This window comes from Pipistrellus kuhlii, unplaced genomic scaffold, assembly GCF_014108245.1.
Source record: "Pipistrellus kuhlii isolate mPipKuh1 unplaced genomic scaffold, mPipKuh1.p scaffold_m20_p_109, whole genome shotgun sequence".
Classification (NCBI taxonomy): Eukaryota; Metazoa; Chordata; class Mammalia; order Chiroptera; family Vespertilionidae; genus Pipistrellus; species Pipistrellus kuhlii.
The window spans coordinates 242,112-262,408 of NW_023425415.1; the positions used below are offsets into that span (position 1 = coordinate 242,112).

Sequence of the window (20,297 nt, forward strand, 5' to 3'; positions counted from 1 at the left end):
GTCTGCAGCTCACTGCCAACTTTCAGTGGCCTGCCAGCAGTTAGGGTCTTGCCAAACTCACTGCCGGCACAGACAGATTAGGTTCCTGTTGTGTGGCCAGCGAGGATCAAAGTAATTGTCAAAGTAATTGTCGGGAATTGAGGGAAACTCATTTTAGCTGAGGACAAAGGACTGCTTTTTTAACCGTTAGAGATGTTTAGTATTAGAGTAGCGAGCCCTTGTCGCCTCTAGTCTTTACACAGCCGACTTACCTGTCAGGTGCCGGGGTGAGCGGGAGCTTGGAGCCCCCGTGTTTGCTGCCTTCAGCTGGGGTGCGGAGAAGAGGTGGGCTGGGCTGCTGCGAAGGGCTGGGACCTGAGGAGAGGAGGGCCGAAGGGGAAACCAGCGGGTGTCGGGACTGGAGGACGAGGGACAAGGTGCGTTTACAGCCTGTGCCCTCTGTCCCAAGCACGGCCTGCGGCCCAAAGCTGCCAACAGGCACAGCTCCGGCCTCTGGAGGCCTGAGGGCCTCTGCCTGACCAGCTCACGGCGAAGCCCGGGCAGAGTCGCTTTCCCTCCGGTCATTTCTCCTCTGGGAAATGAAGAGGCGGGCTTTGGTGAGCTCTGACAGGCCCTGCGCTGGCTCTGCTGCCCCGGGGCTGGGGGCCAGTCACCTTCTGGTTTCCACCCACCCAGTCCCTGCAGCTCCTGGTGGCTCGGGGTTTTTTTTCCCAGCTGGCCCCATTCCCATCCCAGTGTAACCCAGCACCATCATGGAGCACGGTTGGGTTTCCAGTCGCCCCAACAGCTGTGTGACCCCAGGAACACTCCTTTGGTCTGTAGCTGCCTCACCTGGAAGCCAGAGCCAGAGCTGGACTGGATGATGGGATTTGCTGGGATCAACAACGTCAGGCTCTTCCCGGTGTCAGGCTCTTCCCGGTGCCAGATCCACTCTGGAGCTGACCCCAGGGTGAGAAGCCTGTCACTTGACAGTGGAAGCGAAGTTCTGAAGTTGACCTAGAATCCCCTCTCCCTGGCTCTGCCTCCAAGCACATCTCAGCAGATGGCCCCTGGTGTAATTTCTCTTTTTGAAGATAATTACAGGAAAGGCGAGTGGCAGCTGCCTTGAGTTGTGACATTGACCTAAGCTGTCAGTTTCTCCAGGTTGCTCTCCCATGCAGTTGGAGAACCATGGCTACAACCAGCCACAGCCCTTGGAAACATGCTGTCATTTCCTGTCTTAAGAATCCCCCCCTACCCCTACCCACACACTCAAAAAAATTTTTAAAAAGTCTCCCAGACCCTTTCCTCTGCGGTAGATTAAGGAGACAGACTGGGCTGAGTTTAGTGGGGTTTTTTAAAAAGATGTTTTTACTAATTTTTAGGGAGAGGAATAGAGAAATAGAAACTTCAGTGAGAAACATCATGGATCGGTTGCCTCTTGCACACCCCTACTGGGGATCCAGTCCGCAACCGGGGCCTGTGCCCTGACCGGGAATTGAACCAGTGACCTCTTGGACTGTAGGTCACCGCTCAACCATTGCACCATGCCAGCCAGGCACCAGGAGTTCTAACGTTGGGGTGGTGAGGCCCTCACTGAGTGTTCTGCCCAAGGCCACACAGAGAACCCAGGTGGCAACAACTCAGCCCTTTCTCGGGCCCTCTCTCCACCTGCACACAGCTGCCCACTCGGCAAGCTCCTGGGCTTCACTCCCCACCTCGCCTCACCAGCCCCGGGCAGTGGGCAGCTTTTGGGCAGAAGGGGGCAGAAAGCAGACGCCACGCCCCCCAACCACACCTCGGGAGGAGCTGATCTCCCAGGTGGGATGGCTGGGGCCTGAGGCTTGAGGCCTGAGGCTGGGCGCAGGCCTGAAAGCCGATCTCCCGGAAGGCGTGGCTCCTACTGCTGGCAGATAAAGCCTGAGAAGCTGAGAGTCTGAAGACCAGCAGCAGGCTGCTCACGGAGCCACTCAGCCAGCCGCTCAGTCCTGGGCCTTGGAAGTGGTAAGCCCCTGAGGGCCCCGGGGATGCAGATGGGGTCCTATAGGCCAAGGTGGGCAGATGGCGGGGGCAGATGTCTGTGCGCCAGATGGTGGGAGATATGCAGGGGGAACCCACCAGTGAGCTGACAAATCACATCCAGAGACTGCTGCTCACGCTGATGGCCATCCAGAGACTCACAGGCAGACGCACTCAAAGGCGGGTACAGGGCAGTCAGGCTCACCTGGCCCTGGCTCATTCACCTGGAAGCATCCGCCTGCACACGCCCTAGAGACATCTCTGCCCACCGTTTCAGATGCCCATGGCGTCCCCCCAAACCCTGCTCTTCTGCCTGCTGTTCCTGGTGACCACTGAAGGCTGGGGTCAGCAGGCGGCCATCCCGGGCTGCCACCTGCACCGTGAGTAACTTGGGGCAGAGGGCTGGGTGGGAGCAAAGAGCTGATGGGCTGGACAGAGGGGCAGGCGGCAGCCTGATGGGCCCACAGAGGGACGGGCGGCGGGAGCTGGGTGAGACCTCGCCGAGGCACCGAATACAGCTCGCCTGTCTCCTCCCAGCCTTCACCGTGACTGTGCGCAGTGACCGCCAAGGCACCTGCCAGGGCTCCCACGTGGCCCAGGCTTGTGTGGGCCACTGCGAATCCAGTGCCTTCCCTTCGCGGTACTCAGTGCTGGCGGCCAGTGGCTATCGCCACAACGTCACCTCCATCTCTCAATGCTGCACCATCACCGGCCTGAGGAAGGTGAGGGGCCCCCTGGGGGAGGCAGAGGAGTTGGGGTCTAAAATGGCTCAGGAAGGGGACTGGAACCGAACCCCCTCTCCCACAGGTGAAGGTGCAGCTGCAGTGTGGGGGGGGCCGGAGGGAGGAGCTGGACATCTTCACGGCCAGAGCCTGCCAGTGTGACATGTGTCGCCTCTCACGCTACTAGCCCACCCTGTCCCCACCTCCCGCCGCTTGGTCAGTCCCTCTGTGTATCCTGAGCATCACTGCGGACGGCAGCTTCACCCCCCGAAACGGGGAGGCTGCCTGCTCCTGCCACCTCCTCACAGTCTCACCATTGCACTTCCCTCTCTGCCATCTCCCTTAATAAAGCAAGCAGTCCTTGAGTTTCTGTCTTTATTAAGTCTACCCCCAGCCAGGGGAAGGGGGACAGACCAAGGTAATGTGACCCCACCTTGCCCCAGACATGGGGAATCTCTTCTGCCTGTGCCCTCACCCCTCCCCCTGCCCAATAAATAAAAAGGGGACAAGAAAGTACAGAGGGAGGGAGAGGAGGGGAGGAGGGTGCCCAGGCCCAGGTCAGCATCTGTTGGGGGTGAGCAGGGGAGAATAAATAGACCATGGATCCATGGTGGGGTGCAGCGGACCTCGCGCTGGCACGAGGGGGGGTGCATGAGGCCTGAGCCCCATTGCCCTAGGCTGGGAGCAGGGTGTGGGAGCCTGCCTGCAAGGGAGCCCAGCTTTTTGGGGCAGGGAGATCCCTGATGGCAGCTTCCTGGTCAAGCTTGCCCTGGTCAAGTCCTGCTACAAGGGCCGGAGAGTTCTGTTGCCAGGACCACCATATCCTCTTCTCCCCACCGTAAAGTGCCCACGCTGGGCCAGGCAGGGAGCCCTCCAATGCACTCTGGCCAGGCCCGGGGTAGGTGTGTGTCTCTGGGCCCCTGGGCAGGAGAGGGCACAGAGGGACTGACAGCTCTGGGTTTACTTCCTCCCTTTCTACAGGATCTCTAGCTCTGACCCCCGTTGGTGGCCACCTGGGGTGGAAGGCGCTGGAGAGGGGCCTCTTTTGCCCCCTGGGTCCCCTGTAACCGGCGTAGCCGTAGCTCCTCCAGGCCTTGCCACAGCTCCTGCCGCTCCTGGGCCTTCTGCTGCTCCCTGCGGGGAGAGGAAGGCCTGCCTGCAGCCCAGCTTCCCTCAGCACCACCTCGGCTGCAGCGAGCAGCTAGGGGAGCCTTCCGCTGGGGAGGAGATCACTGAGGCGGCCGGTCCTGAGCAGGCAGCCGGCCTGGCTCTGAGAGACCGCCAGGGGGAGAGGAAACTCCACGCTCCGCACGTGGAGAAGCCCTGGGAGGACCCCGGGTCGTGGGGAGTGGGCAGCACTTTTTAAATATCTGAATAAGCGCGGTCATCCTCTGAGGCTCCCTCCAACCAGGAGAAGCTGGTTCCTTCCTGCTCTCCCCTCCCTCCGTGCCCAGCTCCCCCCACTCACTGCTGTTTTTCCAGCTTGTAGGAGACTGTGAGCTCGTCAAACAGCTTCCCGTTCATCTCCATGAAGGTCTTGAGCACATTGTAGATCAGAGACACGATGGTTCTTGGCAGGTCCGGGGAGGGGTGAGATGAGAGCAACTTCAGCATTGGCCCCACCTCCCACCTCCCACCTCCCTCCACAGCGCTCTGCCGATCCCTGTCCCAAACGGCGTGCAGCCACCACACAGGCTGCCCTCCGCCTGCCCTTGCGCCTCCCCTCAGCCCTCGGAGACCCTCCCCTCAGCCCTCCGGCTAGGAGTGACCCCGGTCTGCACTGGCTGCCCCGGGACCCGCTTCTGAGCGTTAGGCCGGGGCCTGGGCACTCACTGGTTCCAGTGCTCCTTGGAGACTTGGTAGAGGGTCCCAAACACAGCAGGCAGCACAGTGTGGCAGTTGTCCTCAATGAGGCTCAGGATATACTCGTTGTTCCAGAAATACAGAGCCCGCTCTGCAACCTGGGGCGGGAGATGGCGGAGGGAGTGCCTGGCAGAGGCTTCCCTGCAGGGGCAAGGGCTGTATCCACCGCACCCCACACCCCAGGGCGCCCTGCCTCACACGCCCATCCTCAGCACTCCCCTAGCCCACTGGAGGAAGCACTGACAGGAGAAGAGAAACTGGATTTGGAGTCCAACACTCAGAGCTGAATCCTAGCTCTGCTGCACATGGGTCACATGACCTTGGGCAAGGCATTTAACCTCTCAGCTTCCGTTTCCTCATCCGTTTCATCTGAAAAAGGGGGCTAATAACTAATAGATATCTCCCCAGGGCTGTTGAATGAGGTGCCAGAATCACTGTGAGGAAGAATTGGCTTCTACCAGGTTATGGCTCATGAGAATGGGAGCGAGTCTGTCACACGTTATAGCCAGCCTCATGGTGCGGAGTGGGGGGTCCCAGCTGGGCCCTGAGGTGGGACTGATTAAACTGAAGGCCACTAAGAAAAGGAGAGATGCCCTAGATGGTTTGGATAGAGCGTCGGCCTGCAGACTGAAAGGTCCTGGGTTTGATTCTGGTTAGGGGCACTTTCCCAGGTTGTGGGCTCCATCCCCAGTGGGAGGTGGGCAAGAGACAGCCAATCAATGGTTCTCTCATCATTGGTGTTTCTTTTTTTTCTTTTTCTTTTTTTTAAATATATTTTATTGATTTTGTACAGAGAAGAAGGAAGAGAGATAGAGAGTTAGAAACATCGATGAGAGAGAGTCATCGATCAGCTGCCTCTTGCACACCCCCTACTGGGGATATGCCCGCAACCAAGGTACATGCCCTTGACCGGAATCGAACCTGGGACCTTTCAGTCCGCAGACTGACGCTCTACTGCTGAGCCAAACCGGTTTTGGCAATAAAAAAATATTTTAAAGAGAAAAGAAGGGATAACCCACGTGCAGCACATTTTAGTTACCGAACATGTTTACCCCACTATCTCTAACGTCTCTATTGGACACGTTACAGATGAGAAGCTTAATCACTCAGAGTGAAGTGATCTGCCCAACGCCCCTCAGCCAGTGGGAGGCAGATCTAAGGCTTGACCCAAGGGCTCGACCCTAAGCGCAGCATCGCCCCCTTATCAGACCCAGGAGAGTCCAGGGGGCCGAGGGAGCTGTGTTAGGTCAACTGGTCAACCTTCCTAGTCCATTCTCCAGGCCCCACCCTCACCCATTCCCACCCCATACCTGGAAATGGGGGCTGGACACACAGCGAGCCACCTGCTTGAACAGGGGTTCCTGGATCTTCACAAACTGGGAGGGCTCAATGACATCAAGGATCTCTTCCATCTCCCCCAGAAACATCACCTGGGGGCGGGGACAGGGGCAGCATTCCATCTCCGCTGACACACACCCCTGACTGCCCTCCAGAAGCTAAGCTTTCCTGACCCCTCTGGTGGTCGTCTGAGCCCCTTTCCTACCTCCTTCTGGGTGCAGGTTTTGGGCCAGTATTTGAGCAGTCCCCGGATCACCTGTGAGGTTGAGGCAGAAAGGAGTCAGACCTGCAAGGACGGGGACCTGCCTTCTCCCCCACAGGTACTCACATGCTCTGTCAAGGTGGCATCCTTTTCCAGGAACTGCACCACACAGTATGCCAGCTATGGGGGCAGAGAGAGAGAAGGTGGGTCCGCAGGGGATTAGGGCAGGGCCTACTCTCATTTCCCCAGCGTCTGCCTGGGATGTACCAGGCATTGTGCCCAGTGCGCGGGGACACGATGATGGCCTCACAGGGTGACATTCAGCAAACCAGCCCTTATAAATGTCACACAAGTTTCCACGACAGAAATCTATCGCAATCTATGCGAATACAGGAGCGTTTAAGCCTGCCTCTGGCAGGTTGAGACCAAGGGGCTGGGAAGGCTTCGCAGAGCTGATGTCTGAGAGCCTTAAAGGGTCACGGGGCTTCTCTACGTAGAAGGAACGGAATCAGTAAAGAAAAAGGAGGTGATTTAGTGTGGCTGAGCCAGAGCGGCAGGCTGACCCGCATGGCTGCCCTGACTCTGTCCGCTGTCTGCTGTGCGGGTAAGTCTGGGCCTTACCTGGGCGTGAAAGACTGACAGCGACTTAACGGAGTGCAGGGGAATCAGGACCCGAACCAGGAACTGCTTGTGCTCAGTCTTCAGGGGCAGCGCAAAGCCGTTGATGATGCTGAGGAGGGGACAGGAGAGGAGGGCTCAGGTGACGGGCCTCGATCCTTCCTCCCCGAACGCTGCTGCTCCGGCGGAGGCCCGGGAGAGTCACCTTCCTAAGATCTCCAGCAGCTCAGCCACACCGTTGAAGTGCTCGAGTTCATAGATGAACCTGCCGGAGGACAAGGACAGAAGGGCTCGGAGCAACTGGAGCAGGCCCAGCCCCTCCCAACCAGCCTGCCTGCCACCCAGCCCTGCACGCTAGTCCTCTCTCCCCACCGGGGCCGCGCTCCCTTCCCAGTACCCTGAGCAGGCCCCACGGAGATCCACACCCACCTCGGAACCGCTCTTCTCAGCCCAGCCACCAGCGCCTCTCTGGGTCTCAGCTCAAACCTCTGCCAGGAAGCATTCTCTTCCCCCAGACCCCAACCCTCTGACCTGGTCCCCATCCAGTCAGCAGACACCTAGCCTGCTCCTTCACTCTTCATGCCAGTCAACCGAAAGAATGCCAGGCACTTAGAGCATCTCCCCTGTTAGCCCAGGAGGCGGGGTGCATTGGATCCATTGTACAGATGAAGAAATGGAGGCGCAGTGGTTCAGTGAAGCTTGTCCCAAAGTGAATAAGCAGGGGATCTAAGGAAGCCTGAGGGATCGTGTCTCACCTACTATGTAGTTCCGGCCTCGGTCAGGGCGCAGTCCTGTTTTGGAGGCATCGCCTCATTTCTTGATGACTGTCCCTGATGTAGCTGTCATTCCCACTTTAGAGATGAGGGAACTAGAAGAGCTTAAATAATGAGTACCCAAATATTGGAACCAGACTCAAATACAGGCCTTTTACTTCAGAGCCAGTCTCAACCACAAGGCCATGCTAGCATTGGTGCTCAATATACATTTGCAGAAAGAATCTTTTTTAAAAACACATATTTGTATTGATTTCAGAGAGAAAGGGAGAGGGAGAGGGAGAGAGGAACATCACTGATGAGAGAGAATCAGTGACTGGCTGCTTCCTGCATGCACAAGTTGGGCATGTGCCCTGACCAGGAATTGAACGGTGACCTGGTTCATAAGTCAACGCTCGATCACTGAGCCACACCAGCCGGGCAGAAAGAATCTCCATAGGTCCCTATGGCTGAGCACAATAAAGGTCAAAAGATACAGATCATAGACCCCCCCTGGACTGACAGGCCCTGCAAACCACTGCACCCCTCTCAGCCTCCATTTCTTTATCTGTAAAATGGAAACCAATGTCCTTTGCTGACCTCACAGGCTTTGAATAATCAATATTACAAAATATGTCGCCAAGAAAGGCCTCGGGCAACCAGAGTTCCTTGGGACCCCCTGCCCGGAGCCTCTGCCTCAGACTTCTCCCCCTCCCTCCGGGTCCCGCGGGCGGGCAGCGGGCGCCTACCGGAGGAAGATGTGGCTGCACTGCTTGCGGATGTAGGCCCGGAGCCCCAGGAACTTGCCGTAGACCCGGTGCAGGATGGTCTTGAGGTACTCACGCTCCCGGGGGTCCTCGCTATCAAATAGCTCTAGGAGCTGTGGGGCCAGGGTCAAGGGTCAGGGGAGAGACCAAGCCCCGGGTGCTTCCATTCTGTCCCCCTGCCCCATGGCACCCCGGCCTGGGTTCCCCACGTCACCATCAGGACAAACTTTTGGTCCACATATCTCTTGGCCACGGAGGGCTGGAAGTCTGGGCTCTCCAAGAAGCGCAGGAAAAACTCGTACACCAGCTGGGGGAGGGGACGGACAAAAGGTGAGTTTGAGGACAGACTCCCCTCCTCACCCCACCCTGTGGCCCTCATCCACCAGCCCAGGACCTGAGGAGCCCCGCCCCCCGTCCTCCATCTCTTCTAAAGCTCCCTCCCTGCCTCCCCAGCCCTCAGACCTGCAGATGTGGCCACGAAGGCTCAAGGTTGGGCTCATCCTCTTCAGGGTCAAATTCAGGGTTCTCGCTGGGCGGCAGAGTCCGGAAGATATTCACTGAGATCTGAGGGACACAGACGGGTTGGGTTCTCTGCCAGAGAGCCCCAGAGGCGGAAGCCAGGCCCAGCACCTGCCCCAGCACTCACTCCGGGGCAGTCATTCCCTGACCACGTAATTCATGGAAGCCCTGGGCCGGGGGCTGGGGATCCAGGTGGATAAGACACATCCCACTATCAGGCATCTTCAAACTACGGCCCGCGGGCCACATGCGGCCTGCAGAGGAGTCTGATCCGGCCCGCCAGGTTTTTTGGGCAGTGAGCGCAGCCGAGGTGTTACAGTAGGAATTAGTAGTTCATATAGTCCGGCCCTCCAGCTCTCTGAGGGACCGTGATCTGGCCCCCACTTTAAAAAGTTTGAGGACCCCTGCTATGTGGTGCAGCCCGTGGGCAGACCAGATGGGAAGCAGCAAGGACTGCGGACATTGCAGGCGGCAAAAGGGAGCTTTCTAGCGTGGGCACTGAGAGAGGCTTCCTAAGAAGCGCACCTGAGCCAGGGCTTGGCGATGAGGGACTTGGGGCGGAGTGGGGGGGAGCGGGGGCCGGGGGAAGAGTGTGCACAGGCCTGGGGAGAGCATAAGCAGCAGTGACCCTGCTGGCCCTGGGCGGGTGCACTGGAGGGCGGAGTGGGGAAGAGAGATGTGGGACTCGAGGCCAGGCAGGAGGGTATTGGGTTTTTCTCAAACAGGACCGCCTCCCCCCCCCCACAGGTCAGCAGTGTCCCTGTGCCCCAGTCCCTCCCCCGAGGCGGCGGCAGGTGCTCACCATGCGGATGATGTCCGGGTAGACGGGCTCGATGAGCACTCCCCGCGTGCTCCCCACACACTCCACCAGCTCATTGAGCGCCGCCCGCTTCACCTCCTTCCCCTTCAGGTCGGCCACACAGTCCAAGAAGTCAAACATCACCCCGCACTGGGCCAGCTTCCTGCTCAGCAGCTCGTGCAGCTCCGAGGCCGGCACATCTGGGGAGGAGGGGGCGCTGAGCCTGGGCCCAGCTGCCACAGCTCTGGGGAGGGGCGAGCCCTCCTGATCTTAGGGCAGCCCCCCCGCCCCATGCTCTTGTGCCATCCCCACTCCTTCAGAGCCGGGGCTCCTGTCCCACCCCCACTCCTGTGAGCCTCTTCCTCCGAACCCACAGCGGGCCTGGCGGCCTGAGCACGGACTGCTGGGCTTCCCAAGGGGCCTCCAACAGCCACTCTCCCTCCATGGGTGGCACTCTAACAGCCAGAAGTGGGGTGAAGGGTCAGAGCTGAGGGTCAGGCCCTTAGCCCGGAGGTGGGGGTTACACAGTGACCCCAGGGAGCTCGGCTGAACACCTGCTCCTGGACCCTGGCAGCGCCTGGGCCTCAAGTGGCCTCTGGAGCCCAGGCTGTGGGCCCCACCCTTGGCCATGGTCTGCCCCCCAGGGTGGCGCCACCTCCTGATGCCCCACCTCCAAGGATGACAGGCCGATCAGGCCATGCGTCAGCAGAGGGCCGGGGGTGGGGGTCAGCTCGGATGGGGGAGTCCCTCACCCGGAAGGGGCTCCCCAAGCCCCTTCTGATGGCAGCTGCCGGCTGCTGCTCACCACCCTCACTGGCACCAGCGTGGGCTCACCTTTGAGCAGGGGCAGTGGCGTGAGCTCCTGCTGGTTGCTCTGGTAGCGGAACTGAGAGGAGCTATGGGACCGCCGGGGCCGGGCCCTGCGGAGGGACCTGCGGGAGAAGCCATCCACCTTGTCGGGCGGCGGCACAGGGGACAGCCCCGGGGAGGAGGGGCTGGTGGGGGTACTCGCCGGGGGCAGCTTCGTCTCCATGACAGCCAGGCGGCCGTGAAGCCTGCACGGACTCCGGGGCTCCTGCTGGCCCTAGAAGGTGCTGGGTGAGGCTTGGCTGACTAACTCGGGCCCATCCTGGGAGGGTGGGGGGGCCCACAACCACAGTCCTGGGCCCCCCCCAGGGCCTTCGGCAACTGCCCAGTCCTGGGGGGCAGGCAGGGTGGAGAGGAGGATGGCTGAGTCTCAGGTTCTTCCTGGGGGTCCCGGAGAGTCCAGTTGGGGTTCTCACTTGGGTCTTTGGAAAGCGAAGTCGGGCAGAGAGGTCAGCAAGAAGAGATGGAGAGAGCCGGTCAGTTTTTCCGGGAAGACAGCGGCTGAGTGCTGCTGGCGCCCATCTCTGTTCCCTCCTCCGGCCCAGATCCTAAACGGAGGTGGGACCCTTCCTCCAGGGGACAAGTCCCTCCCCCCCTCAGGCTGAGGCCCCAGCTCCAAAATAACCCGCTCCGCACAGAGCCTACCCCAAGCCAGCCCCGCCTAGAGTGGGGATCCCGTCCCTCCCGCTGGCCCCCGATAGAATGGGGCCCCATTCCTGCCCCACTAACCTGGCCACTAGGGACTTCCCCTGAACGGGGCCCTATGCCTATGCCACCCCCCTCCTGGAACCCAGCACCCTCCCCCACCCCGGCTCCTTCCTCGCCCCCAAACCTTAGCAGCCTCCGGCGGGGGGACACTCACTTCTGAGAGCCGCACTCTGGGCCCCGGACCGCAGGGGCTGCAGGCGGGGAGGGGGCGGCTGCTCAGAGCCCCGTCCCGGCGGCTCCGCTCCGGGTGCTGGGCGGCGGCGCTCCGGGGCTCCCTCTCGGGCCGGGGGGGCCGGGGCAGACCCCCAGCTCAGCGGCGGGGCGGGGCGCGGGCGCTCGGCGCGCTGGGGGGGGGGTCTGGGCAGCGCGGGGACCGCTTCTCCAGGCGCCGGACCGACCTGGCGCAGCGCCGCCGCGGAGCCCGGCTTTATGCGCCCGGCGCCCGCCGCCCAGCTGCTCAGGATGACATCAAGTCACCCCCCTCCAGCCCGCACTCCCGCGGCGGGGGGCGGGGCGGGTGCGTCAGGCGCTCCCGGGGGCCGCTGGGAGATGTAGTCCCCGCGCCGCTTAAAGGGGCAGCCGGATCGACGGGCAGCCCCGTGGGCTGACTGGGGATGGGGTCCTGGGGTCCGAGTGGTGCTGAGCGCCTAGGTTCCGGAAGGGACTGCATAGGAGGGTGGAGGGCTCCGGAGTTTGCACCGGGAAGCTAGGACTAATGAGAGAACACGCAGAAAGGCGCCCGATGCTATGCCAGGCCCAAAGACCTGGCCTGCTCCAACTTGTCCACCCCCACGGGACCCCCACTCTCGTCCCAGAATGGCCCCTTTAGAATCCCCATGGAAACCGGCGCCGGGCCGGTTAATAGTCCGCCTGGGCCAGTGCCTGCTGGGAAGGGTGTGGCGCCCCCCAGGCTGCTGGGAAATGCAGTCCATCCTCAGGCCTGCAGTCCCCCTCCCACCTCTTGCTGTCTATGGTGACATCATGGACTGAGGTTTAAAGGGCCAGCCTTGGAGTGGCAAAGAATCAGACCTGGAGATGTTCCCTGGCACTGACACCACCCCCCTCCGGGCAAGCTGGACTCCCCAGACAGACCTCCCAGCCCCTCTTGTTCAAAAACCCACGGAGGGTATCCAAGGCACAGGTGGCATTCCAGGAGTTGGGCATTCCTGCCAGAAGTTCCCAGCCAGCAGTTCCCTTCACCCCTTCCTAGAACCCTGGACCCCAAATACCCTTTATACTCCCGGATTCCATCCCTCTACACTACACTGTGGAATCTCCACTCAGAAGAGGTTTTTTAAAATATATATTTATTTCAAAGAAGAAGAAGAAGAAGAGAGAGAGAGAGAGAGAGAGAGAGAGAGAGAGAGAGAGAGAGAGAGAGAGAGAGAGAGAGAAGCAATGATGAAAGGGAATCATTGACTGGCCTCTTCCTGCACACCCCTATTGGGGATTGAGCCTGCAACCTGGGCCTGGGCCCCGACCAGAATTGAACCTTGACATCCTGATTCATAGGTCTATGCTCAACCACTGAGCCACACCGGCCAGGAGCTACCCAGAGGATTTGCCTAGATGAACAATTGGCTGGTCCATACGAGAGCAGGAGTGGTCAGTGAGAACACACAGTGGAGTCAGGGAGGGGTCTGGGGCTCCGGCTCTTTCTGGAGTGGTCCCATCTGTATGTTGTTTTCTTTTTCTTCATTGTACCCTGACTGCGGATGGAACCTGCCACTTTGGCTTATCAGGATGACACATCCTTGGGCCTTGGTGCCCACCCAGCCATCTTCCCTGTGGCATAGGAGCCTAGGTGCCAAAGGTGCCCATGTGCTAAAGCAACAGAAATCCAGGTCCCATTTAGGCAGACTGGGGTCCAGGACTACACCACTAGAGAGCTGGCCAGTGATTGCCTTGCTCAGAAATCTTCACCAATGTTCATCTGGCTCTTCGTGTCTTCATCTGTCAACGGAAACCCTTAATCTTCTCCATGCCCAGCTCCCAGGCTCAGCAGGTAGAGTTTCTCCCACATCCCTGCAGAAATAACTGGGAAGCCCCAGCAGGGAGCTTAGTTATGATAGTTACAGTGTCATCCTGATTCGCCTAAGTGGCGGGTTCCATCCCCAGTCAGGGTACAATGAAGAGAAAGAAAAAAACTACAGCAAACTAAAAAGCTTCCGCACAGCAAAGGAAACCATCATCAAACTGAAAAGGGAGACTGGCTGGTGTAGCTCAGTGGTTGAGCGCTGACCCACCATGAACCAGGAGGTCATGGGTTCAGGGGCACATGCCCAGGTTTCTGGCTTGATCCACAGGAGGGGATGTGCAGGAAGTGGCCAATAGATGATTACAACTCAACCCCAGAATCCACTTACACATGCAATTTTATATTTTTTAATTTTTTTATTTTAAATATATTTTATTGATTTTGTACAGAGAGGAAGGGAGAGAGATACAGAGCTAGAAACATTGATGAGAGAAAGTCACCGATCAGCCGCCTCTTTAACCCCCCCCCACTGAGAATATGCCCGCAACCAAGGTACATGCCCTTGATCGGAATCAAACCCGGGACCTTTCAGTCCCAAGCCGACGCTCTATCCATTGAGCCAAACCGGTTTCGGCACACATGCAATTTTAAAAATGGGCCTGTTAGGCGTGGCTCAGTTATTGAGTGTTGACATACGAACTAGGAGGTCACAATTTTATTCCATCAGGTCAAATGCCCGGTTGTGGGCTCCATCCCCAGTGTGTGTGTGTAGGAGGCAGCTGATCACTGATTCTCTCTAATCACTGTTGTTTCTATGTCTTTCTCCCTCTCTCCCTTTCTCTCGAAAGCAATACAAATATTTTTAAAAATATATATTTTATTGATTTTTTACAGATTGGAAGAGAGAGGGATAGAGAGTTAGAAACATCAATGAGAGAGAATCATCGATCAGCTGCCCCCTGCACAGCCCCCAGCGGGGATGTGCCTGCAACCAAGGTACATGCCCCAGACCGGAATCAAACCCGGGAGCCTTCAGTCTGCTCTATCCACTGAGCCAAACCGATTTCGGCATCAATACAAATATTTTAAAGCTCTAGCTGGTTCGGCTCAGCGGTTAGAGTGTCAGCCCCAAGGACTGAAGAGTCCTGGGTTCAATTCTGGTCAAGGGCATATACCTTGGTTGTGGGCTCAATCCCTGGTAGGAAGTGTGCAGGAGGCAAGTAATCAATGTTTCTCGTTGATGTTTCTAACTCTCTATACCTCTCCCTTCCTCTATGTAAAAATCAATAAAATATACATATATATATATATTTTAAGCTAAGAAGGGAAATGCCATTTGATTTAGTGATCTCACTTCTGGGAATATATCCTAAGCATCCCAAAACACCAATCAGAAAGAATATGCACCCCTATGTTCATAACAGTGTTTTGTGTGTTTGTTAAAAATTATTTTTATTGATTTTAGAGAGGAAGGGAGAGGGAAAGAGAGAGAAAGAAACATGGATGATGGGAGAGAATCATTGATGGGCTGCCTCCTGCATGCCCCCTTCTGGGGACTGAGCTCGCAAGCCAGGCATGTGCCCCCAGCCGGAATCGAACCTGGAACCCTTCAGTCCACAGGCTGACACTCTACCCACTGAGCCAAACCAGCCAGGGCCATAGCAGTGTTATTCACAACAGCTAAGAAACAGCCCAGGTGCCCAGCGGAAGGTGAGGGGATAAAAAAGCTGTGGTTCGTTTACACAATGGCGATAGGCAGCTGTAAGAATGGTCTCTTACCCTTTGTGACAGAGTGGATGAGCCTGGAGAGAGTGATGCTAAGTGAAATTAGCCAGAGGAAGACAAGTATCACGTGATCCCACTTATATGTGGACACTAATGATCAAAATAAACTGATGAACGAAGTAGGTCCAGAGCCATGGTGTGTGGGACACACAGACAGGTCTCAGAGGGAAGGGGAGTGGAGGGGGCAGGAGGAGATTAAACAGAGAACATAGACCTGGTGTGCACATTGGGTAGCCCATGGACACAGACGATAGTGTGGTGAAAGCCTCCGTGGGTGGGGATGTATGGAGGGAAGCAAAGTAGGGGGGATAGGGGACATTTGTAATACTGTCAGTAACAGCCAAAACCGGTGTGGCTCAGTGGATAGAGCGTTGGCATGTGGACTGAAGGGTCCCCGGTTCGATTCCGGTCAAGGGCATGTACCTTGGTTGCGGACACATCCCCAGTAGGGGGCGTGCAAGAGGCAGCTGATCGATGACTCATCAATGTTTTTGGTAACTATCCCTCTCCCTTCCTCTCTGTAAAAAATCAATAAAATATACTAAAAAAAAGGGGGGGGCGAGAATGAACTATTAAAAAAATACTGTCAATAATAAAAAGTAAATAAATATAAGAATCCACCAATGAACGCATAAGTGAAACAACCAATGTTTCTCTCTGTCTCTTTCTCTCTCCCTCTCCCTCTCAAAATCACTCAATAGAAGAAGAGGAAGAGGAAGAGGAAGAGGAAGAGGAAGAGGAAGAGGAAGAGGAAGAAGAAGAAGAAGAAGAAGAAGAAGAAGAAGAAGAAGAAGAAGAAGAAGAAGGATAAAGCTCAGGGGAGGGCAAGCCCGTGGAGCCTTCCAGAGCCAAATAGATCCCAAGCTCCAGAGAGGCGAGGTCTCGCCCAAGGTCACACAGGCCATCAGCAAGAGACCCGTTTCCCAGCCTCAGCCAGGAGTTTCAGCTGCAGGCTCCCTGGAAGGTATGTCCTGGGCTTGGGGTCAGGCTGGCAGTGGGGGGCTGGTGCTCAGTACAGAGGGGTGCTCACTTTGAGGACAGGAGGACTGAAGGGTGGGGACAGACATAAGACTTCCTGCATTTGAACTGGGCCTCAGAATAGATGCCATGTCACCTGGGAGGTGCAGATGAAAATCTGATGCATCATCTTTATTGAGATGTCACTTTATTTTATCCCATGACATTCACTCATCTCGTCGTTCAATGGCTACAGAGAATCAGTTTTTGCAAGATAAAAAACTGCCGGAGCCTGGTTGCACAGCAATGTGAATGAATTTAACATTACTGAATCATACACTTAGAAATGGTTCCTGCTGTAGCCCGTTGTTCAGTGGTTAGAGCATCAGCCCTAGGACTGAAGGATTGCGGGTTCGATGCGGGTCAAGGGCATATAGCTCCTATTCGGGTCAAGGGCATGTACCTTGTTGCAAGTTCGCCCCATAGCCCTGGTAGGATGGATGCATTGGGGAGGCAAGCAAAGGTGTGTCCCTCTCTTTGTCTTTCCCTCTTTCTTCCACTTTCTCTAGAAATCCATGGGGAAATGTCCTCAGGTAAGGATTAACAGGCAAGATAAGAAATGGTTAAGGTGGTAAAGTTTGTGTATTTTAAACAAGATGCAAAATCAGCTGAAACCGGTTTGGCTCAGTGGATAGAACATCAGCCTGCAGACTCAAGGGTCCCAGGTTCGATTCCAGTCAAGGGCATGTACCTTGGTTGCGGGCACATCCCCAGTAGGGGGTGTGCAAGAGGCAGCTGATCGATGATTCTCTCTCATCAATGTTTCTAACTCTCTATCCCTCTCTCTTCCTCTCTGTAAAAAAATCAATAAAATATATTATTTTTTTAAAAAGATGCAAAATCAAGGCCTTCCACCAGGGACAAAGGCAAAAGTCACAGCCCCCAGCTATCTTCTCTGATTCCTCCCACACCCATCCCGACCTCCTCGCCGGACTTCTGCTGAGTGCACCTGCCCTGGGGGAGGGAGGGCCTCCGTTCTGGAGCCCGGAGGCCAAAAACTCATCTTAGGTCTGATGAGTCCCACCTGTCTAGTGAGTGGGGGTCTCCGAGGAGCCCCACAGAGCCTAGCCCTCTCCCTTTTCTTCTCTGGGCGGGAACGACGGCCCATCTTTCTTCAGGTCCCTTGAGTTCTTGGGGTTCACTTGTCCAATGAAAGCTCCCTAAGGCCGGGCTTGGAACGGCACCCCAACACCCTTCCCTAAGAATGTCACACCCTTTACCTTGGGGGTGTTCTTCATTCGCACCTTCAGCTCCTACTCCGGGCCTGGGCCAAGCTGTGGGACCGTTAAGTCTTGGAGTTGGATTTGTAGAGAGCTCACGGGGCTGTGTCTGGGGGGACAGGCAGCAGGAAGGACCTTTGTACCCCTCTGAGTCCTGTCTGCTCTGCTGTGATGCAGACACGGCATGTCCTGGCCATAGAGCAGTGGTTCCCAACCTTTCCTGGCCACGCCCCACCTACACATCTCTGAAATCCTGACCCCCCCCACTGACATATAATTCCTATTATTCCAAAGGTGAACTCTATTCGTGTGGAGGAGGCCTAAAAGGCCATTAACTAGGTCTAAACAAGCTTCCAAAGAACATGGCATCCGTGAAAGAGAAAAATAAAAGAGCAAAAAGAAAGTTCAAGTTCTAAGGAAGAAATCACTAAGAAATTGAAAAAAAAATATATATATACATATATATATATATATATATATATATATATATATATAGTGATATGAAAAATAGCAAAGTTTCAAAACATAGGGAACTGAAATGCACAAATGTCACAATATATTTATAGACTGTAAATGAGGCCCCTAGAACCATAAGAAATGGGTGGGAAATCACTGTTAATAACACATTCTTGAATTGCCCCCCTTAAAAATCAGATTGCTCTCCTGTGGAGCGTGTGCCCCACCTTGGGAACCACTGCCACAGAGGGAATCAGATGAGGAATAGATTCCCAGCTGCAGGCACCGTTCTGAGGGACAGCTGTGGCTCCCAGGCAAGTTACCACGAGAGACAGATGTGAGCGCAGCTTCACTGGAGAGCCCACCTGGAGGCGCTGCCGCCCCAGACCGGGGCCTAGCTCTTGGCCTGGCCCCGTGTCCTCCACCTTCGCACAGGGCGCACCTCTCCCCACACAGGGGAATGGCCGTCCCTCTCAGCCTGGACACAGGACAGCGTTCGCTCATCTCCAGAATATGCCTCGCAGTCCCACTGCCTCTGGGAGAAGGGCGGCTGGCCCCTTCCCTTCTCCACAGGCACTGAGGCACAACCTGCTTTCCTCGCCGGTAAAACGGGGACATTAATAGCATCTCTAGTGACAAGCCCAGAGTCCAGGACATCACGCAGGCTTAATTCATAATGTCTGATTTTAAAAAATATATTTTTATTGATTTCAGACAGGAAGGGTGAGGGGGAGAGAGAATCACCAGTCGGCTGTGTTACGAAGCGAGTCCCCAAGAGATGGACCACCGGAGCCAATTTGATTAAGCATGCTAGAATTTATTACAGATTCGAATCTGGACTCAAACCATGGCTGACGCAGCAGCCGGTAAACACCCAGGGGAGAGCCCTGATGGAGGGCCAGTCCCTCCAGAGCGCTCACACAAAAACACAGACAAACACACACCTACCGCGGCCAGTCAGGCTCTCCGGACCGGGGTCCCTCATGGTCCTGGCTGGGGATTCCAGATGAATTCATGATCCCCAAGGACCACCAGGGAGCCGAGTCCGATGCAATAAACAAAAGAGCCATCTCCATGCTAGCATGGGCTGCCCCACTCATGCCGGCAGCATGGCGGAAGAGAGTGAATTTCGCCCAGTCCAGGGGTTTTACTCAGGTCGGTGATGTCACTGCCTCGGCTAACCCTGATTGGCCCCTCAGGACTAAATTCTAAAGACTGGGGACAGCCCGCAGGGTGGGTTCCCAGTCACACCCTGCTTGACATTGGAATGTGGCCCTATCTTGCCCATAATACAAAAGCAGAACTAAAGGTTATCTACTGAGTCAGTGGGAGTCAATCTCCTGCAACTACCCTATTGTTCAAGCAAGTAATCCAAGGTCGAAGTCAGATAGCAAGGTTAAAATTCAAACAGCAGTTTTTACCCAAGTATGAGTGCTACCATATTTCAGGCTGCCTCCTGCACACCCCCTATTGGGGATTGAGCCTGAAACCCCAGCATATGCCCTTGCCCGGGATCAAAACGGGGACCCTTCAGTCCATAGGCCAACGCTCTATCCACTGAGCAAAATCAGCTAAGGCATTTTTTTTATTATTTTTTTAGGGTATTTTTATTATGTATTTATTTATTTTTGTGAGCAATTGTTTTTCTTTTCTTTTTTTAAATTAAATTATTATCTGTGTACATATTTTAACATTGCCCCCCCTCCCTCTTTTTATTATTATCAATTTAATAACCATTAGATGAACACAGCAGTGCCCGTGGGCTGTCCTGAGGGACAGGCAGGTCTATTGAATCATTCTATACCGTTTTCCAAGTGGCCCTCCCGGTAGCCTGCCTCCTTCGTGGGCCTCCCAGTGTCTTCCAAAATTCTCCTGGAGGCTGTTCCTCAATCCCTTGCCAGAGTCCTCCCTCCTACTAACCCAACCCCAGGTTCCTGGGGATAAAACCGGCTCCCAAATTCAGGGAGGAGCAGTGATTTGCCTGAGGCTACATAGCACTGGGCCTGGCACCCAGGTCTCTGCACTTTGGCCAGGCAGTTGCCCTGGCTTCGGGCTGGCTTTTGCCGTTAGATTGCAGCTACGTACACCTCCCTAGCGAGGCTAGAGTAGCTTTACAATGACCTCTGGGTATTTCTGAGTTGCTTGATCCACCCTATAGAGCAGGCATCTGCAAACTTTTCTGTTAAAGACCAAAAAATAAATACTTCAGGCTTTCAGCCTCTGTCTCAGGTGCTCAACTCTGCTGCTATAGCAGGAAAGCAGCCTTAAGACAGTCCTCAGCCAAATGAGCAGGGCTGTGTTCCACTAACACTGTTTTTTAAAAGAAACATTTCTAATGTATTTATTGACTTGAGAGACAGACAGAAACATCCATTTGTTGCTCCACTTTTTTATGCATTTATTGATTGCTTCTTCTATGTACTCTGACAGGAAATCAAACCTGGAATCTTGGCTTATCAGAACGATGCTTTAACCAACTGAGATACCTAACCGGGACCCACTAAAACTATTTATGAGCACTGGCATAGTTTTACATAGTTTCCAACTATTTAAATATGGAAAAACCATTCTTTGTTCACCAGCTGTGCAAAAACAATAGACCCCTAAGCAAGGGATTTAAAATCCATTCTTTATTTAATTTTAGGCTCAAAAATATGAAAAAAACAAAACTACTATTATTCCAGAGAG

At 55.6% G+C, this 20,297-nt stretch overlaps 2 protein-coding genes and 1 non-coding gene across 4 annotated transcripts; 1 reads left to right on the forward strand and 2 right to left on the reverse strand.

Annotated features, from left to right (window-relative positions):
• Positions 1 to 1,075: 1,075 nt before the first annotated feature.
• LOC118714975 lies at positions 1,076 to 1,207 on the reverse strand. Its single transcript, XR_004986728.1, has one exon. It is a non-coding gene; the product is annotated as a small nucleolar RNA SNORA44 (small nucleolar RNA).
• Positions 1,208 to 2,090: 883 nt separating this feature from the next.
• On the forward strand, positions 2,091 to 3,072 carry GPHA2 (glycoprotein hormone subunit alpha 2). The gene is made up of 3 exons (XM_036430455.2): positions 2,091 to 2,378; positions 2,536 to 2,720; positions 2,806 to 3,072. Exons 1-3 carry the CDS (start codon positions 2,276 to 2,278, stop codon positions 2,905 to 2,907), a joined length of 390 nt encoding a protein of 129 aa, XP_036286348.1. The 5' UTR covers positions 2,091 to 2,275; the 3' UTR covers positions 2,908 to 3,072.
• Positions 3,073 to 3,081: 9 nt separating this feature from the next.
• On the reverse strand, positions 3,082 to 11,655 carry PPP2R5B (protein phosphatase 2 regulatory subunit B'beta). 2 transcript variants are annotated; one of them, XM_036430428.2, is made up of 14 exons: positions 11,308 to 11,651; positions 10,413 to 10,867; positions 9,582 to 9,778; positions 8,723 to 8,824; positions 8,475 to 8,567; positions 8,243 to 8,373; positions 6,947 to 7,006; positions 6,745 to 6,853; positions 6,250 to 6,303; positions 6,127 to 6,177; positions 5,894 to 6,013; positions 4,554 to 4,681; positions 4,189 to 4,290; positions 3,082 to 3,854 (listed from the first exon to the last, which is right to left on the reverse strand). In XM_036430428.2, the coding sequence occupies exons 2-14, from the start codon at positions 10,609 to 10,611 to the stop codon at positions 3,707 to 3,709; spliced, it is 1,494 nt and encodes a 497-aa protein (XP_036286321.1). In that variant the 5' UTR covers positions 10,612 to 10,867; positions 11,308 to 11,651; the 3' UTR covers positions 3,082 to 3,706. The 2 variants fall into 2 exon arrangements, 1 of the variants encoding a protein (XP_036286321.1); XR_004986721.2 differs by lacking the exon at positions 3,082 to 3,854 and having other exon boundaries at positions 4,554 to 4,724; positions 11,308 to 11,655.
• Between the last annotated feature and the right edge of the window lie 8,642 nt (positions 11,656 to 20,297).